Source organism: Apaloderma vittatum, unplaced genomic scaffold, assembly GCF_000703405.1.
Source record: "Apaloderma vittatum isolate BGI_N311 unplaced genomic scaffold, ASM70340v1 scaffold2036, whole genome shotgun sequence".
In the NCBI taxonomy this organism is placed as follows: Eukaryota; Metazoa; Chordata; class Aves; order Trogoniformes; family Trogonidae; genus Apaloderma; species Apaloderma vittatum.
The window spans coordinates 32,011-41,827 of record NW_009722103.1 but is presented as its reverse complement, the minus strand read 5'-3'; the positions used below and the strand labels follow the sequence as shown (position 1 = coordinate 41,827).

Below are 9,817 nucleotides of genomic sequence, written 5' to 3'. Positions count from 1 at the left end.
GAGGAAGGAGCAGGAGGAGAGGAGGAAGAAGAAGAAGAACAGAAAGAAGAAGGACTACGCGAACGAGGACGTGAACGGGTTTGAGGCGTACCTGGGGCGGAGCTCGGGGGTCGGCGACTCCGAGCTGGAGAAAGAGGTGGCCTTAGCCTTGAAGAAGGACAAGCGGCGGGGGGGGAGGGGGGGGAAGATTTTGAAAAACGCCATGGTGAGCTGTGCCTTCAGTGCGGGGGGCGGTTGGGAATCTGCGGCGTCGGGTGAGAGCGCTGGGGAGAGCCCCGCGTGGGAGAAGGCAGGTCCTTACGCTCTGCCGAGCCTGCCGGGAGGTGGCTGCGTGAGGAGGCCTGTGCCGGCCGGCGTTTCAAGGTAACAAAGTGAGCTCAAGTGGCTCGCCTTTGAGACCAACAATGAATTTCAGCTTAAGTCGTAGCCTTCAGCACCGTTTTTCCGGTTCAGCGCTGTTCTTGCTGCCCTTGGTGAATTCCCAGTCCCTCATGTCTCCCGCGTGAGACTAGTTCAGCGCATCTCTGCACCTGATTCACCAGCACAGGGATCCTGCTGCTTGGGGGCCGCAGTGTCTTCTGCTTGAGAATTGGAGCGCAGTCTCCATCAGACTCTTAAAGAGACTCTCCAAGAGCAGTTATCTCGGCACAAACCTGTGCTAAATGTAATCTGGGAACACAGTAAAGAGAGTTACTGCTCATTAATCTGAGCTATCCAAGTTCTTCAGCAGCAAATTATAAGACTGATGTAACATTGCTTGTATTTCATAGAATCACAGAATTGTCAGGATTGGAAGGGACCTTAAAGATCATCTAGTTCCAACCCCCCCACCATGGGCAGGGACATCCCCCACTAGATCAGGTTGCCCAGAGCCCCATCCAGCCTGGCCTTAAAAACTTCCAGGGATGGGGCTTACACCCCCTCTCTGGGCAACCTGTGCCAGTGTCTCACCACCCTCATGATGAGGAAATTCTTCCTAACGTCCAGTCTGAACCAACCCATCTCTAGCTTTAATCCATTCCCTCTAGTCCTATCATGACCCAACATCCTGAAAAGTTCCTCACCAGCTTTCTTTTAGGCCACCTTGAGATACTAGTGACTTCTGCATTACTGCTTAAAAAGCTTGGAGAACTGTGCTGCAGTTAAAATCATCTTTCATCCTGGGCACTCTGTTGTCAAATGAGTGAATACCCTGTATGGTGTGGTTTTGGTAAAAATACCCACAATAATATGGTTTAATGGCATAGACCACTGACAGTTTGTTTTGTTTTTTTTCTGTAGACCACTGACAGCAATTTTTCCTTGTGGAGAGAAATCCCCCATATGTTAACTTAAAAAGCCTGAAGGCTTTACTAGAGTGGGGTCTTCAGTTCTTTAGGTGCCATTCACAGAATCTTGCCATGTCCTCAAATCTCAACACTAGAGATACATGTCAGATGGTACCCTCAAGGTTTCAGCCAAAAGAGATGGTAATCTAGTAGAAATCTGCTGGCAATAAGTGATAATCATACAATAGGAGTAAATGAATTCTGTAGTAATGTCAACTCTACGTACTGTATTTTGCTTTGTGAGCTGTCTGCAAAAATGCGTGTAATTTAATTTTTATTTTCAAAGGTATGTTTCCACTGTAGAGAACCTGGCCACGGTGTTGCTGATTGTGCTGCAGTTCTTGAAAGTCAAGATATGGGTACAGGAATCTGTTACCGGTGTGGATCCACAGAACATGACATCAGCAAATGCAAAGCAAAAATAGATCCAGCAGTTGGTATGTCTCAGAAATCTGTATTTTTTGAGATGCTTTGGTCTGAGTTTTCTGACTACAGAAATACAAACTTTGTGTTTTAGTAATTTAACTGTCTGAGGAGATAGGTTCATATGTTTTAAGGAAATACAATATTATAGCAGTGAACCTAACAGTGTAAGAGACGGTAGAGTGTTTGTAATATAAAAGTGTAATAAAATACTATCATTATAGTGTATTTACAGTTGTCTGTGACTTTACAAAGTTTTTAATGTGGATCATAAAATGTATGGGATTTTACAGGGGCATTTCCATATGCAAAATGTTTCATCTGTGGTGAGATGGGGCATCTGTCAAGATCATGTCCAGATAATCCCAAGGGATTGTATGCTGAAGGTGAGTAACTAATTTACTAAAACCAAAACACATTTCTCATACTTAACTGAGAGAACAAAGTGTCATTGCAAGTGAAAGAGGATCTGACTATAGGATATTTACGAAGGCCTTTTACTCTCGGTAAAAGCAGATTAATTATCGGGAATTCATTGTTAATATTGATTATCTAGGGATTTCGGAGAAGCGCGGAAAGAAACGTAGCTGATGTGTATTTAAATGTACATATACCAAAATATCTGGTAAAAACATACTCTTATGCTGTAGCGTAAGGCATTGGGAGTCACAAAAAGGTCTCCCACTAGGCAGAGGATGTCTTCAGTTTATGTGATTTTAATTTGAAATGTGATTGAAGTTTGAAGATTTCACTCAGATTCTGCTCTGCCTGATTCGTCTGTTGGCAATAACAAAGAGCATTATGTCTTCCAGTGTCTCCCAGCACAGGCTTGAGGTCTGGCGAATTTAAAAAGGTTATCTTACAGCGTAGTTAGATTGGAAGAAAAATCACCTTCCTTCCAATGTTTGGATTATGAGTAGAATTTATATTTCTTATCTTAGTATATGCAGTTGGATGACCCGTCTCAGGAGCTGTTGTTAATGTCAGACACCGATTTCAGTCTGAGTATCAGCAGAATTAAGCTTGTTTCTCAAAAAGAGAGATTCCAACAAGTCAGAAATACTCAGTATGTAGTGACTGGAAGTTGTAGTCTGTGATGCTTCACAGAGCAGTGTGATGACAGACAGCTTTGTCTGTCTGTCCATCAGAGACACGGAGGCAGAAGTAGCTGTATTTGCAGGCTTCCAAAGCTGGCTGCATATCTGCTCTGTGATTGTGCCTGGGAGTACAGACCTATCTGTTGGCCCATTTCCGTGTCTTATTTACAGGTTGTCGCTACAAATAAATAGAATGAGATTTTTTGATTTACATATAAAACTAAAACAGTTTAAGAGGGTTGTGTTTCAGGTATTTTGTTTTTGGTTTTTTGTCTTCTTTTTTTTCCCTTCCTCACAGGAGTAACTACCTTCCCTCTCTAACAGGTGGCAGCTGCAGACTTTGTGGCTCTGTGGAGCACTTCCGAAAAGACTGTCCAGAAAAACAGAATGCAGGTCAGATGCAGGGGAGTATACGGAGTGGAGTTTGAGTGCACAACTGAGTAACGTTTATTTGCTGCTTTGCCTGACACTGGTCAGGAAAAAGGGTTTGAGAAGAGAGTTTGCAAATAGCAAAGGTGACCTGCCTTTGGGAACGAGTGCTTGTATTAAGGGGTGTGTGGAGATGTTGTGATGCAAAACTTGAACTTAATATTAAAAGATAATAATCTACCTTGTGGGTTTCTGAAGATGATAGGAGCTATTGTGTGTTTGTTAGCCAGTATTTATGCTGCTGTTCACAACTTAGCAGCTGTAGAACAAAGCTGGTTTCTTCTTTTGGAGATTTCCATGTGAAGTGAAGCTAAATACGGTGGTACTGGTAGCTTGTAAAAGCCATGTGTGCAGACAAGTCTTCAACTCATTCAGGACAGGAGAAGAGGAGGAGACAGGAGATCTGTCCAACTGCATTCACCAGCTAATAAGCTGCTTACATGTTTTTCAGTTATCTGCGTGGGTGTAAAAAGGATAAAAAAATAAGTAAAAGTATAAAAAAATAATAATACTGTGCTAAGGAGCGCAAAAGCGTCAAACAAGAGTTTGAGGAATGATTCTGTTACTGAAGTGATTACACATTTGTGCATTTTTCCTTTGTTAACATTTGGGTTAATGGGCCAGTTCTTTGAAGTTTGTGTAAGAAATACTTAGGGAGGCAATCTGTGATTTAGCCATTTCCTATATTTGAACTTATATATATGATATTGTTGCATCCAAGACCATGCTAGATGTGTGCTGCATCCCTAGTTTAGAGCAAGTGAGATTGAATCTTAATTGATATGATAGAAGCTTCTGTTATGAAAAAACTTTAACACCTCCTCAAACTTGTTGACCGTAGCAGGTTGTTGAGCAGTGCCCTGCCAGATGACTGCTGAGTTGAAAGCCTGTCAGGTAGCCCTTGTTGGATTTCAGCACACCACGTGTGTGGCAGACTACCTTTGTGTGGTTAACGCTTCTTTTAAATCAAAAAAAAACCAACCAAAACCCTGTACAGATGCAGGAGGATAAAAGAAGCATTTGTAGGGAATGGCATCTCCCGAAGCGGGGCCAGCTGTTAGCAGGGAAGGGCAGCCTTAGTTGTCAGCACAGTCCAGTGCAAGTCTTTCTGCTCTCTGGCAATAGGGCTCTACCTTTTCTTGAGAAGTTTTATGTCCATAATGAAGACTGACGACTGCTGCTTAATTTCCCAGGGGACATCTTTTCAATGTTTCAAAACTAGTATCGCTGGTTAAAAACAGATGAATTAATTGGACCCATGATGCCATTGTTAACACTTGTAATATTCTCTGAAATCTGCATCATGCAGATAATTGCTGGAAGATCATAGAAGCTGGCAGAGAAGTTTAGGCACTACAGCATATAACTTTTTCAGCTAGAGTTATTTGGCCTGCTTTAATACACAGAAGTTAATAAATTAAACATTGATTTATCCATGTGATATTTTTGGTATGATTTGATTTGTTGCTCTCAAAGTTAGATTGTCATTCAGAAAAGAAATATCAATTGGGTAAAGGTGTTTTTGTCTAGGAAAGGGGTGTGAATTTCTAAGAAGTGTTTGAGCAGCAAAAGGATGATGTTGATTACGTAGAATCATAGAATCAATCACAGATTGGCCTAGGCTGGAAGGGACCTTAGAGATCATCTAGTCCAACCTCCCTGTCGTGGGCAGGGACGCCTCTCAACTAGATCAGGTCCAACTTGGCCTTGAACCCCTCCAGGGAGGGGGCAGCCACAACGTCTCTGGGCAATTTATTCCAAAGTCTTGACACCCTCGTAGTGAAGAATTTCTTCCTAAGGACCAATCTAAATCTATTCTCCTTCAGCTTAAACCCATTTCCCCTTGTCCTATCAGTGGACACTCTTGTAAAAAGTCCCTCCCCAGCCTTCCTGTAGGTTCCCTTCAGGTATTGGAAGGCAGCTGTTAGGTCCCCCCGAAGTCTTCTCTTTTCAAGATTGAACAATCCCAGCTCCCGCAGCCTGTTTTCATAGCAGAGCTGCTCCATGCATTACATGCAGGAATGTAAGTTGAGAAATGTAGATTTTGCTCTGTTGTGCCTCCTCAAGCTTATTTTTTTCATCTGTTTGACAGAGAAGGTCTTTCCTTTTTATCCAGAGGTGCTTGTCATAGTCTGAAATCTTCATTGGAAGAGTTACTTGGATTTATGTGATAGCTAACATTATCATCTGCGTACTCTTTGAATGTTTCTTTGGACAGTTAAATACAGAAAAATAGGTAGTAATGATTTCTGAATCTTGACAATATGCATGAGGGAAGAAAGGGAGTTTACAAAACACGCTTTTAAAAATTTTGGGTTTAAACACGTCTTCCTCAAATGCCAAATTTTGTTGTAATGGTGTTTCTTGGCCATTCCATAATCTCTTGTCTCTCACTCTGCAGACCAGGTTACAGTCGGGCGATGGGCCATTGGAATGAGTGCAGATTACGAAGACATTACAGAAACATCGAAACTGCAAAAACCAAAAGTGAAAGTACCCAAAGTTGTTACTTTTTGAAGGCCTCTGGGCTCTAAATCACAATTGTACCGTGCTGCTTCACATCAGAGTAGTGACTACACAGAGTGGATTGCTGGTTCCAGAAAATCACACAGACTGCTACTGTTAAATGACACTTTTTGTCCCAACTTGTTTATCCAGTTTGTCTCGCAGACTCACCCAGCTTACTGAAAATGTGAGAACAACAAAAATACATGAAGAGGGTGTATATATCTTTCCTGATTCACGTTCCCTCTCACTGCCACCTCTTTGAAGAGGGGTCTGGGCAGCTCCCTGTAAGAGGGATGTGGCTGCAGTACCCAGGGAAGGTGTGTGCATTTTGTCATGGGGATTTATGATCACTGGATTTTGGTGGTCAGTATTGTTACCTTACGAGTGCTGCTTTTACTTGGCAGAGATGAACGCGATCATACTGATCTTACTAGGAGTATTTATGTATTTCTCTGATAGGGACTGTGGTTATTTTCTGAAGAGTCTTGCTGGGTTTGGTTTGATTTTGCCTTCTTTCAGAAAGAATTGATTTCTTACTCTGTATATGCCAGCTTAAGCGGTCATGTGGCAAAGCTGTCAGGGAAACCTGACAGCCCGTAGAGCTGGGAGTTGCTGCTCGTAGTATGTAAGGTAAAATACGTACATGCATTAACCTGTTTATGTATGTTGAGTTGTTTATTTGTTCAGTAATAGAAACGATAGTGCCCTTCCTCTGATACTCATCGTGAAAAACACCTGGAAAGAGTTGGAGAGCAACAAAGCAGCTTGCTTAGTTCCTTTACTTTTTTTCAGGGAAAGTACTCTGTGTCTCTATCCCTTGAGGAGTTGGGAGAAAACTTTGCTTTTTATTACACATGGCTGCTTAATGGCAGGTTGATTTATTTTTAAATGGAGAATGCAACCTAAATATCTGCAGCCTTAGAAGGATTTATATGTATTTAAAAAAAGTTACAAAGCCAACTCAAAATAAGAGTTCCTGCAGCAGCTGGCCAAATACCGTAGTCACTCGGCCTAAGCAGCCAGCAGTGGTGGGCTTTCTCTTGCATCTGGTCACACCACCCAAGAGCAGTGCATCTCAAGCTCGTCTCATTCTGAACCGGTGCTGTGACAGAGCTCTGGGCAGGTGCTGTGCTCTGTGGGTGACATCAGGCTGCTCCATCTTCTGCTGCAGCTCTGGTTGGACAAACACGGTTCTTCAGTGTCCGGAAAAATCTTAAACGTGCCTTCTAAAAACTGCAGTTTGCATTATACAGTCCTTGAGAGTAAGTTACACAGCAGTAAAGCTGTTGCTTCTAGAGAATAACTTTCCCTAACCGTCCATTCATCGCCGTGGTGAGAACATGGAAGGAACACCACAGAGAAAACTTGAGCTCAGGACTGGCTTTTGAGGTGCAGGCAGAGAAACCATATGTTTGGAATGTGTTTTTCTTACAGCAAAAAACAAAATACAGGAATTTAATTGTGTGAATATATTTTATATTTGTACACGTTAATTACTTTCAATAAAACGCTGCTAAAGAATACAGCAGTTAAAGCTCTTATTTCAGGCTTCGTGGTTCTGCTCTGGATACAAAGGCACACAAAGTCAGCTAAGATAGAGCATGTATACCCAGCCTATAATAAACAGAGCACACATTTAAATGGAACAGGAGTGGATGTGGATGAAATCAAGGATTAATTACAGAGATTTTAATTAACTATTGGATTAAAGCTCAAAGTTTTACAGTTGACATCCCAGCTTAAAAAACGTGGTTGCCTATTATGTGAATAAGCACTATTGTTTAAAAAGCATCTTTTTATACCAGTCTTTAAATACTCTGTGATACTGTAATATGTTCTTTTACCCATAAGAACTTGGGAACTGCACTGTGACTTTCCCAGCGATACCAGTTCTCCCCTACTATGGAGATGCTGTAGGCAGCGTGGTGTGCGAGCTGTGGTTTCGGGGCACGGCCTCTCCTCCTGAGGAAACAGCTGCTGTGGGTCTGTTGCTCCAAGTAAGATGTTGTCACCCAGCTGTGCTGCTGCATGCCGAGTTGCTTTGACTGCTAAATAATGTGTATGGCATCTAAGTTGGAGAAAAGGAAAATTCACTGTTCCCTTCCCACAGCTGATTGCTGCCCCTTCTGCTCGGCAAAAGGGGCTGTTAAGACCAGGATGACTGAGATGGCTGTTTTGGCAAAAGAAATCCTGCAAGAAGCGGTGGATTAACCTTTGCTCTCAAAATGGCTGGGCATCTTCTGAGCCCAGCCTTCTCTTCAGCAGTCATCCAGTCCTTGTGCTCCTGTGGAGGACTGTGGATAAGGCAACCCTGAGTCTCAAACCTGTTGCTTTGATCCATTTTGCACTATAGAAACACTTGTCACACTCCTACACCTGACTACTGCTCTCTTGTCCTCTGAGGAGAAATAATGGTCTTCTTCAGACTTAGAAAATCAGAGGATACAGTCTCTGTAAGACTTCCAGTGTGAAGTCAGCAGCAGCTTTCAGGTCATCAGACATCTGCTTGCACGGGGCTGGGAGCATGTATGTCTCCCTCTTGTCCTCTGCTTCAGTGACTGCTGGGGAAAATGAGGCGCTGAAACGCACTACACTCTCTGGAGCGGCTGCACAGGTTAGAAATCTTCAGTAACTGTTGGACAAACCTACTTGTTAAATGCACTCACTAATCTTGGTTTAGATTGTTTCACAAAGATTTGCATAGTTGAGGAAAGCTGCTTCCTAAGCAGCTGAGAAAAATGCTGTACATAAAGATGCACTGTACCCACAAACACATTTAGAAGTCAGACAAGTAATTAAGAGTTTAAGCAAAGTTTGCACGCCAGAAATTTAAATCTTGTCTTGGAAGTTGCACAGAGGTTGGTGAAATGCAATCCTTGGTCTATGTCAGAAAGACACTTCCCATGCCTACGCCCCTCAAAAACGTGTGGTGGCTGTATCCAGAACATGACCTAGCTCTGCGGTGCTTTGCACAACAACAGCCTCTCACAGAAGGCTAATATTTCAAAAAATGCCAAATAATGTTCTCCAGGCAGCCCTTGCAGCAGCTTCACAGCTGAGCTCGCTATGTCTCTAAAGGCAGGTTATAGACTGTGCTGCACAGGAAGCCACCCAAATAGCTGGTGAGAAATGCTTGGCGCAGGCAGTGTCTGGGCTCCTTCTCCCTGATGTCATGCATGTGTTCAGAGCTGAACATTAGATGTCTCTGTTCACTAAAAATTGGGACGACGGGGACTTACCTGCCCCCTCAAGAGCTCCTCTGCCATCATCTGCGGGCAGCCAGTGTGGGCAGGACTCAGAGCTGAGCTCATGGTCGAGGGAGGGGGCTGGACCCTTCCATTATGAGCTGAGCCAGGAGGCAAGCAGGTCTTCAGTGTTTTTTATTCCCTGGTGGGGGATGTGCTGAGGCTGCTGTCTGTCCTCCTAAGCTGAGACATTGCACCTTACCCATGTGGTAAAAATTAAGTATCTAGAGCTACAGCTTTTCCTCCAGAGCCAAAGACCAGGTCTTTCTTTACTGGTTGTTTTTTTTTTGCTAGGGCAAAAGCATCTCTGTGTTGTATGTCATACAGTGGCCAGCATTTTGTCAGACGTAAAAGACAGCATCTGATTTCACTAATGCTTTGGTTCAAGACTGTACCCAAGCTTCACTAATCTTGTGGAAAGGTCAGGTGACTCACGGTGTTACCCCAAGTGCTTCCAGGATCCCCGGTGTGTCTCTTCTGCTGCCCTTGGTAGATTTGCCATACACAAAATTGTGCAGGCATGCTGTAACCTGCAGATCACGGATGGAAGCTTTGATCTACTTACAGGTTAAACGGAATAGGTGTTTAAGTGGGAACTGGACCAGACCCCTAGAGCTCTTGCTGTAGTTATAAGATAAAATGGCATTGCTAGAGTGCACTTTGATTCTCCAAACACTCACATTCGTGTTATGATCTAACTGCTTATGATCACTCTCCTTTTTCTGAAAAAGGCTCTTCTGAGCAAAAATAAGAGCCGAAAACAAAGTAGGCACACCACAATAAAACC

The 9,817-nt window shown here is 43.1% G+C and overlaps 1 protein-coding gene across 1 annotated transcript; it reads left to right on the top strand.

Annotated features, from left to right (window-relative positions):
* Window positions 1-4: 4 nt before the first annotated feature.
* ZCCHC9 (zinc finger, CCHC domain containing 9) lies at window positions 5-5,794 on the top strand (the record flags this gene model as incomplete). Its single annotated transcript, XM_009871630.1, has 5 exons — window positions 5-205; window positions 1,615-1,765; window positions 2,045-2,137; window positions 3,173-3,241; window positions 5,679-5,794. Coding segments are annotated over 5 exons (630 nt in total), but the record flags the coding sequence as incomplete, so codon positions are not given.
* Window positions 5,795-9,817: the final 4,023 nt, after the last annotated feature.